Source organism: Gymnodraco acuticeps, unplaced genomic scaffold (assembly GCF_902827175.1).
Source record: "Gymnodraco acuticeps unplaced genomic scaffold, fGymAcu1.1, whole genome shotgun sequence".
NCBI lineage: Eukaryota > Metazoa > Chordata > Actinopteri > Perciformes > Bathydraconidae > Gymnodraco > Gymnodraco acuticeps.
In genome coordinates this window covers 4,337,329-4,358,715 of record NW_022990940.1, presented here as the reverse complement: position 1 = coordinate 4,358,715, position 21,387 = coordinate 4,337,329, and the positions used below count along the sequence as shown (strand labels likewise).

Sequence of the window (21,387 nt, the reverse complement as noted above, 5' to 3'; positions counted from 1 at the left end):
AAAACATCTTTAAGAGATGACACGAGCAGCCCTACCAGCATGGTGTGACCATGGTGGCCTAAACATTTTATTTGGTCTTAAATTGTAGTTCAACATTTATTTCCTGTTACTTCTGGACCATGACGGTGGGCCAGCCTTCAACGTTTAACTGAGTGGAATATGTTGAATATGTTTTACCAAAATGTTGGCTATATGTTAAGGAATTTTCAGTAGGTTGTGCAGTGCACTGCAACATATTTGATTTCATTTATTTTGGTCTAATTTATTTTTATTTATCATATTAATATATGTTTATATGGTTTTGGAAGAGCGCTCCAACATATTTGTTGATCTTGTTTATTGGTAAAATATTATTTGTTTTAAAGTTCAATAAATGGTCAATGAATAATCGTCAAAAATAATCGTGATATCAATTATTGACCCAAATAATCGTGATTATGATTTTTGCCATAATCGCACAGCCCTAGAGTGACGTGTAAGTGACTCATGTTAGGTCTTCCTTATTGAACTTGCGCTAAAGCTTTCATTTCAAACCGGAGAGACGTGATGTTAGGAATACATATTTATTGTTTACACGTCATATGAATGAAATGATTGCCATGATAATACAAAAGGAGAATGGAATGGTGTTTGGCGATTAGGCCCCGGTTTGCAGGATAATCATTCAGGAGGGAAAGAACCGCTCCGATGAAATCCCCAAAACCAGTGAAGTATGAAATACTGAGATGAACTGAGTTTCTTACCTTGTGGGGTGACTGTGGTGGTCTGGGGATGACATAATAGATTAACATATGTACGCGGCAGTGGGCCGGAATCACTGCCGGAGCTTACGGGTCATGCGGAGACTCTGACTGCCGAAATCAGTGCCGGTCTTATCTGAAAACAACCTGAGGGTCGCCTGCCTGGCTAGCAGGGCTTGACTACGCCGGTCGAACGTCCTGCCGGAGCAGGGATCTTGTTTTGTAACTGACACCGAAGTGTACGGTGGCCCAACGTCCACAACACCGAAGTGTACGGTGGCCCGAAGCCACGACACCGAAGTGTACAGTGGCCCAAGTCCACGAGACCGAAGTCTGCTGGGACCAGCAGTCCACGAGACCGAAGTCTACGGGGACCCCCGGTCCACACCTGACTTCGCAGGATATACATTTTACTCAGACACATTTGAGCAAGGGCCTGGGATTTGGATACCTGCGTGCATGAGATGAAGCCCGTTACATGTAGGTGCAGCGTGAGACGAGACATTATTCCCTGTGGGCGGGGCCCGCGGACTAGGTGACTAGGACTAGGAATGCAGTTTGAAATCCGGTACCATAATGAGACATGTATACGTGTAGACGTGTTATGAACCACCACCAGTTATATGCATAGATACCATAGTTAGGGTCTGAGAGATCTTTGGGAAGCCAGTACGGCGCTGATGTCCGGGCGAATGTAGGTTGTGAAGGCGCAGGAGGACCACCGTCCTAGTTGTTGTAGGGATGAGGTAGAGAGACCTTGATTAGCAGCAGAGGTGGCTACACCTGTCCTGAAGGAATGTCCCGAGTATGATATAGGATTTAATGAGAACTTGCTTGAGGTAGAAATTGACGGGGGCCATGACCCTGCGAACCACTCTCCCTGGAAGAAACCCCCAAAACCCACGGATGGGGCGGCATCCGTGAAGAACCTCATTGAGTCAGAGGAACGCACGAGGTCATCGTAAAAGAAAGTAACTCCGTTCCAGTGGGCGAGCAGGAGGGACCAGAAACGTAGGTCTGAGCGGCAGCCTTCGTCTAAGAAAACGCAGTCATGGAGGTTGTCGACCGCTGATGCTGCGTCCAGGAGGCGGGAGATGAACGAGCGCCCCTGGGGGATGACGTGCATGGCGAAGTTGAGGTGTCCGAGAAGGGAGAGCAACTGTTGTTTTGTGATAACTTGTTGCTCGCAGTATGACTTGGTGATGTCCCGGATGCGCTGCAATTTGTCGGAGGGGAGAGACGCCTTCATGTCTATGGAGTCGAGGATGATGCCTAAGAACTCTAAGTGTGTGTCGGGACCTAACGTTTTCTCTTTGGAGAGAGGGACACCTAACTCCTGAAGCAGTGTTTAAGCTTGGCCAGTGAGATCCCTGAGCTGTCCTGTGGCGGGTCTATGGGGAGGAAGTCGTCCGGTAGGTGAAGGACGGAGGGGATTCTGACGATGTTCAGCAGGATCCAGCAGAGCGCTTCCGAGAAGGAATTGAAGATGCAGGGGCTGCTTCTGCACCCGAAGGTCAGGCGAATGGCGAAAATAGAGTTTGGACTCCCACTTAATACCGAACAAATTCCACTGAGACGGATGAATGGGGATGATTTTGAAGGCATCGGTAATGTCCGCTTTGGAGAGCCGAGCTCCGTGCCCTGTGAACTTGATCATCTTTATTGCATTATCCACTGAGCATGGTGAAGGGAGAACTGATCTGGAGGGATGATGCTATTGACGCTGCAGAATGGGCCGGAGCGGGGAGCGGACAGATCGAAAATCAGCCTTTTTATTTACGTGTGGCTATTCCGATGGGATTTGAACGGAACACTGAGAGGGGGGAGGAGCTAAAAGGACCGATTATATATCCTTTGAGAAGTTCTTTGTCGATGAGCTGGGAAACTATGTTGGGTTCTTTAGCGGCTGACTGTAAGTTTCTTGCTACGAAAGTCACCGTGGGAGATGGGAGGACCCCTACCCTGAAGCCTTGGGAGAGCTCTGACAGGAGATAGTCAACAAACACAGAATCTGGGTGAGTAGATAGCGCAGCTGCTAGCTGAGGGATAATGGGAGTGGAGGGGTGATATTCCAAAAAAAAAAGTAGCTCTGGCGCAGAGCTACTGTGACGGCCCGTCCACACGGTGGCGTGCGTTAAAGCTTCCAAACGCTTCTGCCCATTCACTTTGAATGGGGTGACGTCACTTTTAGCAGAACTGTACTGTACTACGCAGGTCATTTCCTCATATTCCAAAATGTTGAGGGAAAATTCATTATAGCGTTAGTGAATCACCCGGTGCTGTATGATCAGTCTCTGTTCATCTACCGGGATACAAACCAGAGGAGCGAGGCATGGAGGGAGGTGGCAGAGACACTGGATGAAACTGGTAGGTTTTCGCCTGTTGGGGATTTTTTCCAGTTTACTTCGTTTTAACATTGCTATTGCTTTGTATGTCGGGGGCAAGAGATTCATGTGATTGGTTGTTGCTTCAGACACGCCGACCGCCAACGTCAACGCACGCTGCTGTGCGGACCAGTAGCGTAGGCAGAAATGTACTTTAGGGTGGGCCTGTAAAAAATAGGGTGGGCCAGATTTTTCTTCTGCGCATCAGAAGCTAACAATGGTCCCCGCCGGTACCAGTGGCAGATTACTTTTAGAATACTTCCTTTTCTTCTCTTTTTTTTCTTTCCTCTTCTTTCTTTTTCTCTTTTCTTCTTTTTCTCTTTTCTTTTTCTTCTTTTTTCTTTTTCTTTGGAATACTTCTTTCCATAACAGATGGGTATGTTTTGGTGAACGGGAGACACGTATTTTACTGTTTTAATGGCTTATGAAGAGCACAAACACAACATCTTAGTGTCATTCTGGACAGCTCTCTCATCTGCACCACACATAAAAAACTCACCCAGAGTGCATTCTTTGTACTGTCTTAAAACCTTTCCTTGGAATATGTTAAGGTGTCCTTGGGTGCTTTGAAAGGCGCCCCTAAATGGAATGAATTATCATTATTATTTATTATCTGAAACGATGTAATAACTTTTAAAACTTTTCCCAGTCACTTGCCCCATGCATTCAGCAGCAGCAGGCCATTCAGTTTGATTTGATCCCGTTATAAATGTCAACATTTCGACAATAAATAAATTAGGGATGCACGATAATTATCGGCCCGATAATTATCGGTCCGATATTAGGAATTATGACGTCATCCCGATAAACCCGATAACAGTATTAATAGCCCCGATAATATACAATATATTTTTTGGGTAAAAAAGAAAATACTGCGGTGTGGGTGGATTGGGATGAGGGGCGCTTGTTTTTCACTCGGCTCCTCCCGTTTTGCCAGTACTGTGGTATTAGTGGTTTAGGAAGAGGGGAGTTCTTCACAAATCCAGCGCTCCCTAACTCATGCCTGGCTGTGACGTAAATGGTGTGCGGCCGTGAAGCCAGGACAGTAAACAAACATGTCGTCGGTGGTATGGGCGTTGGAGCTATGTGCAACTCAAGACATGCTCGAACCGGAGCTGCCTGGACGCTGCAATCATGTTGCGCACTATCCTGAGTGTGCTGACTTTTCGTACAATGTCCCACTGTTCCTGCATAGAGTCAAGTGCTCGGCGCAGTTGTGGCGAAATGTCGCTCCTCTGTTTTCATTTAAACAGCTCCTTATATCCGTTAGCGCAGCTAGCTAGCACCAGATGCTAACAACAACAATGCACGTAAGGTCTCTCTCTCGCTCGCTTGGGCCACACATACACACACCCTCCCGGTCCTCCAGATGGCCAGTCGGTGCCTGCCGGTGAACGTGGAAGTGTGGTCTGCCACAAGCGGGCGGCAGGAGCGGGGCTGTCAGCATCAGCTTGTAGATGGTATTTTAAACTCGATGCGCTCTGAAACTACGGGGCGGCCAAGGAAAAAAAAATACACATGCGTTAATCGCGTTAAAATAATTAGTGGCGTAAACATTTTTTTGTTATCGGTATCGGTCTTGAGAAGCAGGAAGTTATCGGTATCGGTATCGGTTTCAAAAAACCAATATCGTGCATCCCTAAAATAAATGCTACATTAACGTTATCTTCCACGTTTTATCTAACCATCTCCGTTTCTACCTTTCAAAATATTTTGAAAGAGAACTCTCTCTCTCTCATGCGTGCGGGGGCGGGGCCTCACAGACACGCTGCATCTCTCGCACACAGACACGCTGCAGCGCTGTGCAGTGTGCACACGGTTCTGCCGGTAATGAATATTACATATTGTGAGGAAACTTTTCCACCAATAATTCCAATAAGTATTCACTTCAGGTTTACGAAAGTAACTGTACTCAGATTACTCGTTTTTCAAATGTAACGCCAGCTGAATATACTTGATTTTTTGTATTCTGATTACGTAACGCCGTTACATGTATTCCGTTACGACCCAACCCTGTGTAAGGGTGTGTGCAAACATTTTCGTTGAAACTAGTACCTGAGTGCAACGGAAGTTGAAGCTCCTGTGACGGAGTCTTCCAGGGCCTGGAGGCGAGCATCGATAGCTATCATGGAGCTAGCCGGGGTTTGCAGGGAGCCGGCCACGCTACTCTCCATAAGGGGTGTGTTAGTGACGCTCCCGGACTGGCGAGCCTGGGAAGGGGTGGATTTTGGAGGCGGACGGGATCCTGGAGGGCTCGACTTCCTGCCCTTTTTTTTTTTACCTCCGCGGCTGCGGCCGCGTCCTCGCCCTGCTCTCTGGGGAGCTGACTGGAGTTGCTGCCCCGGACTGGGGAGCTACGCTGGAGACTTGGTCCGAGAGCTCTCGGAGTTGAGAGAGAGTGAGGCCTGGGGCTGTGGGAATGCCCTGCTGCAGGAGCCGGGCGATGAGGAAGTCTGCCTCTGTTGGTAAGCCACTGTGGGGAGCCGAACCGGGATCGGAGACTTCCAGAGAAGGTTCGTGTTCCGAATTGTCCGAGTTGGACATCTTGAGCTAATTGTTTCTTACGGTTTTTTCTCACGAGGAGGAGTATTGTAGTGCTACCACGGCGTGTAGTCATCTGAAATGACAACTGACAGGGAGGAAGAGCAGGTATTTAAGGAATTTAGCCTGTGCAGCAATTGGCTGCTGAGGGGTGACGCCCTCGTATTTAATGAGGGGGGAAGGGAGCAATAGAGTGACGTGTAAGTGACTCATGTTAGGTCTTCCTTATTGAACTTGCGCTAAAGCTTTCATTACAGATAAATCCAATGACAGAAAGAGAGACTGTTAGGAACCTTGACAGACACTTGGACTCAAACGCACGACTCAAAAGAAAGTTTGTTGTTCAAAAGGTCTTTACTTTGGATAAGTATAAAGTTCAAACAAAAATCACTCCTGAGAGGCAAAACGTAGCAAAGCAAACTACAAACTAAATAAACTTGACTATGATCACAAAGTACAAAATCTCTTGGCGTGACAAGCTGGCTCTCTTAATGGCATAAGCAGTGCTTGAATTGGAATGAAAAAGGTGCCAGTACTCTAAAATCAGCAACTTTTTCAAGTCAATTTTATATATACAGCCCACAAACAAGAATTTGGCTACTATAATGCTGGTGGGTTTGTCTCTTTACTACTGTATATTTTAGAAAGGTTCACTGTACTTAACATTTTTTATGATAGGCAGCGGATATGGCTAAAGCTCAGTAAGGTCAATATTAACTGAAAATATAGCAATCAAAGTCTAGATCTTCTGCTGAAGACACATGAAGCAGAGACCTTTCAGGTGAGAGCCCCTCTGGTGGTGTTCAACATTAATGACAAGGAAACAAAGCTCTGGTCAGAAGCATTTTTTATAAAAAGCTTTAACAAAATTAAGTATTTCTGTACATTTTGAATGCAATCTAACTTTCCAACTCAGAAAACGAAAAACGAAAAAGTGCCAAAAGTCTTCTCACATGGCTGAGCTGCTTTGCAATATACTTCACCACTGAAGAATACAAATATGTATAAAGTAAACTATGATGCAATCTAACTTTCCAACTCAGAAAAATGATAAAGAGCATGAACAAAGAACATGTAAAAACAAATGCAAAATTTGCACAATCTAAAATGAGAAACTGTAACTGCAAGTAACAAAGTCTGAGCCATGGTAAAGAGTTACATTGAACACCAAGCTGATCAGATAACTCCCTGGTTGGTCTGAAGTCCTTCTATCTCCAGGATCTGTACAAATCGGCACATTATGCCAAAAGTCTTCTCACTGGGTGAGCTGCTTTGCAATATACTTCACATTGTTAGAAAAGGCTCCAGAAGGCCTTGGGGACATCAGTATCAGGGGCTGGAGCTGGACAGGCTCTTTCATCAGCACTTCTCCTTCCCTTTGCCAGCCAGGACCTCACATACTGTTCCGGATTGAACTGTCCTAGTGATGGTCCATTACATTTAATGAAAACCAGGCTGGACAGTCGGCTGACAGAGAGAGCATTCCTTTTTGCAGTAAGGATATCGTTCATGCAGCTGAATGCCCGCTCACACTCACTAGTGGAGACAGCGATGGTTCGGACTGCTTTCAGTAGAGGCTCCATGGCAGCAGGTGTACGGGGTGCCCTGGTTTCCTTGTATTCGCGAAAGCCCTGAACAGTCTCTCTTCTGTCCACTTTCAGCACTTCGCACAAACGTAGCACCTCTACGTCCCCATACTGTACGTCTAACTCCTCTTCAGGCCAACTTCCAGGATGGATAACTTTCATGTCCTGGATTAGCTGATTGTCCCGGGCCTCCCGGCCATGTAATGGGATTTCTCTTGTGCTGACATGAGAGGAGGTTGTGGAAGTCATTCTGTGTCTCCGATTCTCTACCATACTGCGGAAAAACTGACCTGCATGAATCTGTACAAGCCTGCCATTCTCACGCAGGGCAACACCCTTGAAGGACTTCTCAGCTAGAGCTGTATGAACTGTAGTCATGTGTGGGCCAGGCATGGTGACCACGGATTCAAAAACTCGTATTTATCGAGTTAAGAGCCTATCTGCTGTAGGCAGTGTCATCTCTCTTTTTTGGAGTTGCCGAGAGAGGTCGCTGAGCTCTGTGAGCGCATCGTACATCAGTCCCAGATTGCTGACAAACGTTGCAGATGTGAGCACATCATCCAGGCCCTTGTACTTTGCTCTGTCTCTGGAATCCCTGCTCGTGTCGTTTGCAGCATTTGTGAAGTGATCATGAAGCACTCGGTAGTTTTCCCAGACTGCTCTGACGCTCCTTTCACTTGAAGCCACCCAGCGGATGGACAAAACACGCCCTATCACCAGGAGACGCTGTCCGACTGCTTGCGCACACTGCGCTAACTGCCTCTGATTTTTGGGGGAGGCATGGAACAAGGAATAGAGTTTGTCAAAAAAGATCTGGAAATTATTGAGCCCTGAGACCTCCTTGACCACATCCCCAACTGCCAGCTCTAGACGATGATTGGAGCAGTGCCACACAAACAGGCTTGGGAATTTACTACACAACTGGGTAGCAACGCCTGTTCTCTTCCCTAGCATGACTGAAGCCCCATCACATGCAAAAGAAACGAAATACTGACCTAAAAAGTCCTCGTTAAAATCTCTTCCAAGACACTCCATTAACGCCTTTGTGATGTCATCAGCCGTTGTTCCATCCAACTCGATCAGCTCCCAAAAAAACGTTTCGGGCTCAGCATCAGCTAATGCTGAGCGGAGACACACAACAAGCACCGTTTTACCACTAATAGTGGTAGATTCATCGACCAAAACACAGAGTTTTCTTTGGTTTTCTGTAATGTCTTTTGCCATTTTTTTCTTCAGCTCATGAGCTATGTGGTCGATGATTTCGCCACAGGTTTTATTGGAGTGCAAAACCCTGCCCACGTTCAGCCCATTCAGTTTCTGTACATTCAAATCAATTGGCATGTCTGTGAATGGCCGGCTATGTTTGCCAATTTTATATGCCGTTCGAAAAACTCTGATAGTGGTGTCTAATTCAGATTTATGCATAGACTGCACTTGATGTTGAATAGTTTCACATGAAGCAGATGTAAGGATGTCAGCAGCTTTGGCTTGTGATTCTTTATGTTCTTTGATTTTTTTTCTCAGGCTAGCTTGTTGTTTGCCCTTGTCAACACCGAAATGAGACACTGCACACTCACCCCATTCAGTTGACAGTTTCAGTCCTTGTCCAGTGTGTATTCCCAAAGATTTGACATCTCTGCATATCCGACATCCTAGCTTCTTATCTTTAAGAAGGAGCCATGCATTGGTCTTGCAAAAATATTGCACCTTGTCCGTTGTCCAGCAGTCAGGTGCATCGCTTTGCCCGGTGTTGGTGGTGGCAGTTGTGCCAGCAGCAGCTAACGTTAGAGGCTCTGGAGGAGGCGGCGGAGCTAATGCTAATGCACTAGAACTTGGAGCAGGAGGATCAACCAAAGAAAGCTCCCCATCAGACACAATTTCCAACACAGGCACAGCATTCTCTGTATTTGAAGTTTCTTCCGGCGACAACCGCTGTCTTTTTGCACTTTTATTAATCCACGCTAACATTTTAGAAATGCTAATTTGTGACGTGACTTGCTTTCCTTCTCTCGGGGGCGTGCCTGCTCTGTTCTATCACTCTACATAGCCACCCACTGGGTGGGAGTTGCACTGCATAAACACAACACACGTGCATCTAGGTATGTAAATTGTAAAGCATTAAAACATGGTTTTACTAACAGTTTTCCGTATGTTGTTACTTCGGCATTATTATTATTATTATTTTGAAACGTGTATTACTATTAAATCACGGTCAAATAGGTTAATTTTGACATAGTCGTTTCCACCACAGTATTTACATGGAGAATATAAGCCCCGCCCCCTCTCCAGCACGTTCTGTTTGAATGACAGGAGTAAACAGCTGACAGCCGCTGTGAAACTCCAGCGGTTAGAGCGATGAGAATGTCCGTTCGGCACCTCATGACGCATCTACTGAGTACCGGGCGGCTGTATATATATATATGGATGTATAATAAGAACGGCGGGAGAGTGTTGAGTACTGGCACGGTGCATGAGTACCGGAGTACCGCCAGCATGCCGGTACTGAGCAAGAAGTGCCGGTACTCCATGGGTCAGAACCAGAAGTGCCGGTACTGCGTACCGGTGAGTACCGGCCCAATTCCAGCACTGGGCATAAGGCACAAGACGAACTGGCACAGGACAAAGGGAGACAGGACTATTTATACTAAGTGGGAACAGGTGGAAACAATCCAGGGCGGGGCAGATGCTGACGATGGCGGGAAAACACACAAAGGGAGGAAGTAAGGGGACCTGAAATGAGAGACAAGAGGTAAGTACAAAATAAAACAGGAAGTGCAATGACAGGACTAGACAGGTGAACAAAAAGACTTGACTAAACATAAATCTAACCTGGGCTATGAACTAAACGTGAAACAATAACATGATCCTGATTAACATGACATGAATAATTTAGCAGACATGACGGGATGTTACAGAGACACAGCCTTTAAGTGTAAAAGTATTGTACTGTGTTTCACTTTTGGCATGTTAGCAGGTCCCACGGTTGGTATCCCAAAAATCTGAAAGAAACAGGTCAAGCTCAGCAGCAGCAAAGACACAGACTGTTTGCTCTATTACAAATATATTACAGAATGAATCCCCAATTGAGGTGCCACTTATGCATCGACAACCAATCAATGCTAAGCTTATGTTATTCCAATAAACTTGTTTCTCTTTTGACAAACAATCTTCCAATCCTTAAGCAACCATATGGTGTTTGTTTGCATGTACATATGTGTGCATCCCAGAAAAGCAAGAAAGTTGGCTGTGTGGCATTGTTTGCACAGCCAGATGGAAGCATTTATTTTGTTTCCGTATGCATCTTTACACCGGTGCAGCATGGTCAGTGTTTGGTCGCTTCCAGCTTAACACCTTCACATTGCAGCCCTATCACGAGATAAAGTGAGTCATTAATAACTTTTATTTTAACTGTGTGAATAAATCGCATTTTAAAACCAAAATGTGAGCGAATAGCTTTATCATGCGTAAAGCACAGATGGTTAGGCAGAAATGTGCGCTCCCCGCACCAGTGCCTTGAATTAGTCCTGCCTCGGTGGAATAGCTCACAGGAACGGAACTCTCAACCTGCCCCCCTTCCTCTGTTTCTGCAAGACAAACACGGTGTGATCATTGCCTGGAGAACAACAGCGGTAATTAAAGTTTAAAAGTCTCAACATGCTACAACTACTGTCACAAACTGGATGAATGTGAAGTATTTTGTTAAAGGAGGATGTAAGCGTAATTAAGGAGCACTATTGGAGTGACTGTGATGGTTATTGGACTCAGGATTAATTCATTTGGATTCCCGCTGTATGAAGAAATTAAAGGACGGCGCGGAAGTGGAAACAATTCACAAAGGGATTAAACTGTTTAAAACACATGCTCAAAGTAAACCGGATTTTGCCGATGTGTTTATGTGGATTCAAAAGATGTAAATAATCCACAAAATGGAGGAGATCAATCTGATCGGAGCAACTGTGACAAATAATCCAACTGAAACCGGCATGGACAATGACTATGTTTTAAAAATGCGCTTAGACAAGCCTGGTTTGGACACTTTACGGGCAGAAGAAACATTTCGATTAAAGAAAGAATTATACATTTCTGTCTTTTTATGCCTTTATTAGCTACTAACTTGAATTGTTATTCTAATTAATCAATTATTTTTTATATTTTATTGTAATGTAGAGACAAGGCTTTTAGTGACAATCATGTATTGCGTTACAATTATATGTAAAAAAAAAAAGAAATACAAAAAAAGAAGTCTAAATATGATATTTGGCCTCAAATCATCTGAGGCATGGCACCCCCCCCTGCGATCTTTGGCTCCCCCCCAAGGGGGGCGCGCCCCCCAGGTTGGGAACCACTGGTCTATAGTACAATACGCTGCGTTTTGCCATAAATCAACTCCTTCTCTGTTTCTAGATTGCCACAAGCAGTTTTCTTCTCTCCAAATTAAATGTCAAATTATATAACATTAATTTGCACGCAAAGGATATTTTTTCTGCGGCTGCCGTAGCTTCAAGCGTCCCTGTAGGTATTCCTAAGGTGAATGGTTAGCTCACCATATGGGTTGTTATTTGCAAGACTCTTTGAGACGGAATGAGTAAATAAAAACATTACAGTCTGTCTAAACTCATGATCCCAGAGGGGAAAGAATAAGCAATGTGCAGCTTTCTGAACATTGAGACAGAAATATTTATTCTTTCATCCGTTCACATATTTGATAGGAAAATATCTCAGTGGCCCTATGACTAATTTACTGCAGGAAATAGTATAATTAGAAGCAACTTAAGCACATGTTAATGACATGATGATGCACGGTTTGATTGAATAGGATTTATTGGTTGCAGTTTGCAGACTCTGCACCAACTCAACAAGTGACCACCCATTTAATTTTCTTTTGGCATAAACCCTTGTCATATTGGCATTTTGTATGTGCTGTGTTTTGTAGTTTATTCAAGGAAATGTTTTTAAGATCTATCTTGGCACCAGGGTGGCTGATCATAACAGAAAAACACACTTTTTTTCCCTATTATGTTCTGAGCAACTCCATGCTAAAGAGATAATAAGGTACTGCAGTACTGAAAAAGGAAACATTCTGTCTACCATTGATTATAGAAAGCAGGTTTGAAGAGATATGCAAATAAAATGACACAGTAAGAGGCTTTGCTGAATTGGTATTCTGTGTAAGACTCAGACAGATAGTAGTGCCCCACTTTGAACTGCGCTTTAAGAAACAGTTCGTTATTTTTGCTTACTTATTTGGCAAACAGTGAATATGAACGCCCTGCACCAGCCCTGATTTCAGTGCCTGATGTTCAACAGAGAAGGGAGATTTGAACAAATAAACCATCAACTTGTCTTTGAAACATGATCAATGTGTGCGCTTTCACACCGGAGTACTTTTCCCCTTTTTAGAAATGTTAACGCCCGCTTCCCGCTTCTCCATAGTACACGTTTCAGAAGCTCTAGACCAGTGATTCTCAAACTTTTTTCAATAATGTACCCCCTTTGAAAAAAAAATTCAGCCAAGTACCCCCTGATCAGCGCAAAAACAATTTGTTATGGAAAAAATGCCTATATAAAGAGGTACAGTACAGCGCTGCACCATTGGTGTCTGATTTATTAAAACAACAACCTTGTAACTGAGAAACACTTAAATGCTACATTTCAAATGTTTACAATCCATCACTAAATTCATGGCAAACCCATTTTAACATCATGCAATAACACTAAGACGACATTAGTTGCATTGAACTGATCTTTTTAATAAGTTGTACAATGTAGTGAGAAACATGGGCTTGTGCTTCACTGAGGACCTTTGTTATTCTCAGTGACAGGAAGGCCACTGCAGTTATTACACTTCGTGTTTTGAAATATGTGTAACTCTGTTCATATAAAACCCACACTGCTCAAACTTCGTTACTTTTCCTAAAAAAAATTGTACCCCTTGCAGTACTCCGACGTACTCCTAGGGGTCCGCGTACCCCCATTTGAGAACCACTGCTCTAGACACCGGAGACAATAGGGGGGAGCTCTGTAGGCAGTTATTTTTGTTTGCTACACTTTGATTATTCTCTTAACCGTGCCTCTCATTGTTTCTCTTGCAGGGAGTGCTTACAGGGAGTGCATGGATAATGGGACGTGGGCGCTGAAGAGCAATTACTCCAATTGTGAACCCATTTTGGAGGAGAAGGTTAGTGTGGCGTCGCAGGAGCAATCCGGTCAGGTCTTTATAACTGTAAGAAATGTGTTGACCATCTCAGATAAATGCTCATTACAACTTCTTTTTAATTATTTTTTATTGCAATAATGGCACATAGGGGAATACCAATTAGATACTGTGGCCAAAGTAATGTGGTGTTTGAAATTGAAATTGGCATCTTATTTCTCCACACAGTGCAGTTAAAGTGTTTAGACATTTGCTTCCAGACTGCTGAACAAATGAAAAATCACAGTATTAAGCCAAATAGTAAGACTGATGAGCTGAAAGTAATTAGCTTTGGCGTGATTACCTCACATTTTGTCTGCTCATTGTGGGTATTTCTGGGTCTTGCTCTATTTTCTGAGATTATTTTAGGCCGTGACATCTAAATTTGCTTCAATGACATTTGCTTTCTTTCACTTGACTTAAACCTCCAAACAAAGAAGCCAAGATAGATTAATACATATACACACCCTGGTTCTATTCATGTATTGCTGTTCTCCTAACCTAATCTCTTTGTTTTATTATCCAGCATTTGCATTCAAGAAGTAATTCATGTTTTGTCATTACAGAGAAAATATCCAATGCATTATAAAGTAGCACTGATCATCAACTACCTAGGTCACTGTATCTCTGTGGGAGCTCTAGTCGTGGCCTTTGTTCTCTTCTTGTGCTTAAGGCAAGTACAGAAATAGTCCCCATCTAAATGTGTCCTGTATGAATGAGACCTCATCGAGCACAATCAGGGAAATTCACGTAATTTCCTCCGACTGCTAATCATTAACTCGCTTATGTCAAATGAATAGATCTCTGCAGCTCGGCTGATGTGGAGCTCTGTGGCAAAAGAAAGACATAATGTGCATTTCAATAAGTCATATAATATTTCATGTTCTGGTTTAAACACACACACACACACACACACACACACACACACACACACACACACACACACACACACACACACACACACACACACACACACCCACACATACACATACACATACACACACAGAGAGACACACACACACACACACACACACACACCACACACACACACACACACACACACACACACACACACACACACACACACACACACACACACACACACACACACACACACCACACACACACACACACAGGCATACACAAACAGGCATACACAAACACACACACACACACACACACAGAACATGACAGAACATAGCAGATACTAAAACAGCTGTTTTGTGCACTATGGTTTGTGAAATGGGGAATTCTCAGCCAAAATAAATTAGATACAAAAATGAAATGGTCACTGTATTATTCTAAGATTAAAAACTATTACAAATTGTGTTAAACAATCTTCCACTACTTACACTACAGATGTCTTGTAAATCTGCTTTTAAATCATTAAAAAGTGTTCTGAAGTATCAAAATCTTCTAGTAGTCTGCACATTAATGTTAACAATGCACATACAAATTAAGTAAACTGAAGCATGTATTGGATATTTGAAATTAAGTAGTACATAAATACATAAATGAAGAAATGTATGTATTACAAGCCTTTTGTATGTAATCTTGGAGCCTCTAACTGTGACATACTGGTCAATAACTTGCAGACAATATGGCTAAAGGCCAATATTATTCAGACCTAACATCTCATTGCACTTTTAATAATCTGTTCCTCTATGAAAGCATGATAATAATACATGTCTTTATTTTTCTTGTGGTTTAGGAGCATACGATGTCTTCGAAACATCATCCACTGGAACTTAATCACCACCTTCATACTGAGGAATGTCATGTGGTTTTTGCTTCAGTTGATCGACCACAATATCCACGAGAGCAATGAGGTAACAGCATTGAACAGTTTTGTCTTACTCGAAACATAAAAGTTTCAAGCCGCACACCTGAACCAGTTACATCAACGTTTCCTTCAAGCCATTATAAAACACATATTTATGTTGCTTTGAGTCTCATTTCTTCTTTTTCAGCCTTGGTGTCGATTAATTACAACCATTTACAATTATTTTGTGGTGACAAACTTCTTCTGGATGTTTGTTGAGGGATGCTACCTTCACACAGCCATCGTAATGACTTATTCAACCGATAAGCTCAGAAAGTGGGTCTTTCTTTTCATCGGCTGGTGTGAGTATGCCCTTGTTGACAGTGCATTAGTAACACTTCATGTAGCTCCAGGCTGTGTTAGAAACAGTGTGATAAGCTTACAGTGTTTTGAATTTTGAATGAACATAGTTTGAAAAATCATATGTGAGGTTTTCTGGGTTAAACCTTTTTAGAATAGTTTTCCTTATTATGATTCTACAATATTAAAAGATGAGTAATCTTTGCTACCCAACCAAATATAAAGTCCAGTTATAATTGATGTCTCAAATGCAGTGATTTTTAACATTGAACTATGTTTTTGGTGTCTTTTGATTCCAAATCAAGGTTATGAGTTGTATTTCAAGTTCATTCTTGACATTTGAAAAGGTCATGGTCTAATTTATTAGCTGCTGTGGAGCTTTCAATGATATCATGGTCTTCACCAGCAGTACATGTGCATGAGTAGTTTTAACATCCTAGCTGCTTAAATATCTTCCCATAATGAGCAACTTCAGCAATGGTACTGATTTAATTTGGAATCAAGTTCTTAAGCAGCAGACCCACATATTCACAAGCCCTTTTACCCCTAATAAAAAGGGTACTTTGCCCGACTGACAACACTTCAAGTTAACTCTGGTCAGCAAGTGAAGTGGATGGAAACCTTTTAGTGCTTCAAACTCAAGATCATAATAATTTCATAACAGAGCAGTGCTGCAGCGAAGTGTGCAAAATGTAATCTTTTGTGCTTGACTTCCACTGATAAAATGAGTTTTGAGATGAGGCAGATACCCTGTCATGAACACATGAATTATCTATGCTCACCTTTACTTAAACCACACTATTAAGAGAAGCATGGTGTCAGAATAATCCGTCTTGAGGCAGAACAATCTTAGAAACATGTTTGTATGCTTCTTTGAGGCAGTCTGACATTTCCTTTCTGTCTGCTTATGTAATGGACATTGTATGTTCTGGCAGAAAGAAACTCTTCATATACTTAACTGCATCTAGGTCAAGCTCACATGATTCAACAGAGATTTATGAATACAGGAATGGAAAAATAAATAGAAAAGTAGTAAATGACAAATGATTGGTAATGACACATGGATGAATGAATGAATGAAAACTTTATTACAGACTCAGGGTCCAGATAAAAGACAAGGCATTACATATAACACATTACATACACAGCATAAAAATAATTCATAGTTTAAGAATCATTTAAATCAGTGTCCTACAAAGAGACAACTATACCAATGTCTCCACAGCTGCGATTGGTAGCGTGTAGTACTATACCTTATGTTCGATAAGGCCAAGAGGATTTCATTATCAGAGTCATTAAGCCGGCAAATACATTTATACATAAGATTTCTTAAAACAGCTTGTAGAATATTGACTCCTGCAGCCACAAACATTTCACTTGTACTAGACCATCGAGGTCTCTTCAGCAATATTCTCATGGCATCATTATAAGCTACTTGAAGTTTCCGTAAACTTGCTTTTCTGTAGTTTGACCACAGATGTGCCGTATAGGGTGGTGTGCAATATGCTCTGAACAGAGACATCTTCACTCCATCTGTACATGCACCAAACTTACGTAGGAGAATGTTTGCTTGTGCATACATCATGCGGCATTGCCTATAAATATCTTCATCATCTGTCATTTGTTCTGTAATAAAGTGTCCAAGATATTTTAACTTATTACAGACACTAAGATTAATATCAGACAATTTAAAATCAGGAAATTTAAGACATTTAACCTCTTTGGTTCTAAAGATCATGACAGCACTCTTACTGGCGTTGTATTTGATGTCATGTTCCACACCATACACAGAACAAGGATGACATGATTGGAAAGCTAATATTGACCTGAACATAAAAATACCCAAAGGCAGCTATCCATCTTATCAATCTACTTTTAATGAGTTAATGTGATTAAGTTATGAAGTCGCTGACAGCTTTTCTCGCGATGATTAGATTATCTGAGCAGATTAGTCTTTGAGTAAATTCACCTCATCAGTATGAAATTCAGTAAGCACTCCTGCAGGTGTTCATTAAACTTGTTTTGTTGTTTTTAATACAATTTAGATAAGTACCTACATAACCCACAGGATGTTGTTTGAGTGAAAATGACATCATGAAAAATCATATTTTTTTCTTTTCTGTAGTTAATGATTGTCATACAATGTTATTTCTGTTAAAATGATAGCATGCTTACAGCTGCTGGGGGGGTCACATGTTGCAGCAGCAATAGAGAGGCGAAGTCCCGCCCATCTACTTCCGACCCATGGGACCTTATTTCAGAAAAATTATGTAGTCAATGGAGAGAGAAAGATTATCTTTCGATCCCGTTTGTGCCACGAATTACACATGATGTTTGTCAATCTTAAAAAATCATTTCCATGTCAAAAAAGTCACAGTTTGTCGTAAAACTGTTGAAATATAAGACGCAACTAGAAAGACTACAAATCCCAGAATCCCGGTCCCGCATGCTGGCTCTTACGGAACCGACTAACTCCCCTTGTGTGTACAGCTCTCAACATGCCCAGACTTGGAGTGATTTTCACCTCTTTTAATGCTTTTCACCTCATTCTGAAAGAAAGAAGCTAAATGTGGCAACATGACGGCCATCTTGGTGTGTGGTGCGAGACGGGAGATGTAGTTCATTGAGCGGTTTCACACAAAAAAAGTGTTACTTCACAGTTTTACGACACATTTTAATTTTTTTGACTTCCAAAATTATCTTTTAAATTGACAAACATCATATGTGTAATTCGTGGCACAATTCAAACGGGATCAAAGATAATCTTTCTCTCTCCATTGACTTCAATACATACTTTTTCCGAAATAAGGTCCCATGGAGGTCCCCGGAAAGGGAGGGACTTCGCCTCTCTATAGTTAACCGGCCAAAGGCACATGGTAATACTTTCTATATAATTACTCATTAACTAAAGTAATAAACAGGCAGTGCATAAAAAAACATACAGGTAAAAGATTACAAATTAAATTCTGTTTTAGTCTTATTACTCGCACAACTGCATTGTCGAAAACCCAAGCAAGTAAAGAGATTAGATTTCCCATTGTGTCACTAATATAAATCTTGAGGGATTGTTAATAACACTTCATTAAGAAACGTATGGAAGTGGGTCTTGCACCATGGCCCTGATGTTACCTTTCAACGTGTACTCTTTCAGCTCCATTAAAGTTAATTTCACTCTTTCATTCCCCCTTATGATCATCTCATCCACTTTGTCTATATAACTTTTATGGTATGCTTTAACTCATCCTCGGATTTCTGCACTCACCAATTGTATTTGGCTTGAAGCCAAATTAGCTTGTTGGCTCACAGGGTGAAGATGTTAAGAATAACTTGCTCGCTCAAACGAAGCAGACTGTCCTTAAAATTCACTCTGAGTGCTTTAGAGTGGCAGCGAGATATTTCAAAGGGCTTTCATTTTGTTTTTCATTTCATTTTAACCTGCAGCAAAAACGTTTGTTATGCAGCAAAGTCTCAAAACAGTTTGTAAAATAAGCATAAGCTCTGAATTACAAGCCACATTAAGTTTATTTTTGCAGTAAATGCAAGTGTTTTAGTATGGAAAATGAGAAGTCAATAAAACCAGATATAGCACAAGAAAAGTGTTGAATGTCTGTTGAAAAGAGAGGATGGCACCCAAAATAAAAGCCAAACCTAATAAGATCAAATCCCCTGAGCCATGAATGAGGCAGTCCTCTCCTTTAATCATAACACTGCTACTAGACAACTCCTGCTGATTTGACGGATCGGTGTTGAAATATGTTTCATGTTCAGATCAGAGAGCTGCGGTAGACCTGTGTGTGTGATGGATAATTCAACATGCTCTGTTTTGTTTCTGAGATGATTTAAATAATAATTGTTGTATCCCTTTTGTCACAAAGTATTTCCCAATATGTTTTATGTATTACTTGTTCTATTATTGACTTTGATAAAGCTTCTTGGATTACAAGCTCCCACTCCATAACATTTGTTATTCAGATACATATTCATTTTTCCATATTCAACATATAGGATGTCTCTTCTTATTTGGTCTGCTATTTTTCTCCATTTTGATCCAGCTGCACAATGTTTTAAGGGTTTGTTGTTGAAAAATGTTGTCTGTTTGTGTTGTCTTTTGATTTCTTTAGGTATTCCATGCCCTATAATTATAGCCTGGGCTATAGGAAAGTTGTATTACGAAAATGAACAGTAAGTTTTGATTGAAAAAAAAGATTGTTTTCTCGCACTATTATTTTATTAGGGTTTTCTTGAATTTTCTGTTATTGATTTTCTTCTTCTGTCCACAGATGTTGGTTTGGTAAAGAACCTGGGAAGTATATGGACTACATTTACCAGGGACCAGTCATTCTTGTGCTTTTGGTGAGATTCGGAACAGAAAAGCAATGCATTGTACAACCACTGCTGTTATTTCCCCATTATCTGAATAATTTGTTTGTACAGTACATTTCTCACTATGCCTGCTTGAAGATGTTCTGAAAAATACAATAATATGAAAATGGTTTCATAATGAAGCGGTTTCCATTCTTGGAAATATACATAAATGGGGCGAAGCCTGCGAGCTAGTTCAGGCAGTCAACTCGAGCACTTATGCTGCATTCATACATAACGCCCCCTTGCCACTCTACAACCAACCAAACAGAGTCTCCTTTATATGCCGCTCTATTTAACCTGCCAGATCTCTCTCCATGCATTGCTTGCTGCTGCTATTGTTGCAGCTACCTCTACGTCGCTGCTGCTTGCCTGCTGCGTTCACTTGCTATTGCTGCGTTCATGTTGCTGCTGCTGCCTGCCGGTGCTGTCCTTGCAAATGTCTATTGCAATCTCCGACTCTGGAACCGAATCATCATACGCAAGAAGCCGTAAGAAATGCCTCATTCCCGAAACACAGGCTAGCTCAGAGCATGGTTCAGACGCCGCTGGAACGACCCACAGCTCCCGCACGACACACATTCAGGTGTCCCACTCCCTTCCGTCCTCATCTGGAGTAGCTTTTAATATCCTTTGGGCCAGAGGAAGTCCCGAGTTCTACGCCAGCTCCGGTAACAACCCCTCTCTTGTGTGTCAGCTAAGAGTCGTACTGTCTCTCGGTCGGCGGGTATTTAAACAACAAAAGGCAGGAGCAAGCTGACTCCGGCATTCCCTGCCATCCTGTCCTACCTTCTCGAAGTAAAATCAGCGCTTGAAGCCTTTAATTCCACGATATTCCCGTGAACAAACTCGATTTCCTCTGTCTGCAATGTAAACAAATGTTTCTACTTCCGCGTTCAATCACGTTGTGCCGCTGACGTCACACCCCCGAGGACTCTGGGAATTGGAGTCCCAGATCCAGTCACAAGTTCTAGCTTCCTGCCCCCTGCAGCAGCAATTCCTTGTGCGAACGCAGCATTAGGAATCGCATACTATTCTGCATAAGCAATGTTTTATTATGGAAATATTTGGCCTGCAGTAAGTCATATTTGAGGCAATTATACAGAAGTTGTAACCAAACAAATGAGAGCACCACAGACCGTGGAGGCTTTTAAAAAAGGCCTCAAAACCCATCTCTTCAAAAGAGCCTTTGCCTAGACCTTTTTATCACCCTTTTATTTATTTATTTATTAATTCTACCGTGTTGTGTAATGTTTATTTATATTGTTTATGCTCACTACTTGTAGCACTTCGGGATTTGAAATCAAATATGAAGTGCTTTATAAATGGAACCCATTATTATTATTATTATTGTATTATTGTGTGCAAGTATACTACTATAAATGGAAATAAATTCATAATTTCCGTTACGTGAATATGAAGGGAAGCGCGATACATTTTTGACCATCATTTTAGACTT

At 42.1% G+C, this 21,387-nt stretch overlaps 1 protein-coding gene across 1 annotated transcript in view; it reads left to right on the top strand.

Annotated features, from left to right (window-relative positions):
* The window catches only part of LOC117558414 (corticotropin-releasing factor receptor 2), a 62,713-nt gene that overhangs the window by 29,253 nt on the left and 12,073 nt on the right, over positions 1-21,387 (top strand). Inside the window, exons 3-8 of the mRNA XM_034234607.1 lie at positions 13,344-13,429; positions 14,011-14,117; positions 15,156-15,273; positions 15,415-15,568; positions 19,688-19,748; positions 19,847-19,919. Of these exons, the coding sequence (XP_034090498.1) occupies positions 13,344-13,429; positions 14,011-14,117; positions 15,156-15,273; positions 15,415-15,568; positions 19,688-19,748; positions 19,847-19,919 (599 nt within the window). The remainder of the gene's footprint in view (positions 1-13,343; positions 13,430-14,010; positions 14,118-15,155; positions 15,274-15,414; positions 15,569-19,687; positions 19,749-19,846; positions 19,920-21,387) is intronic.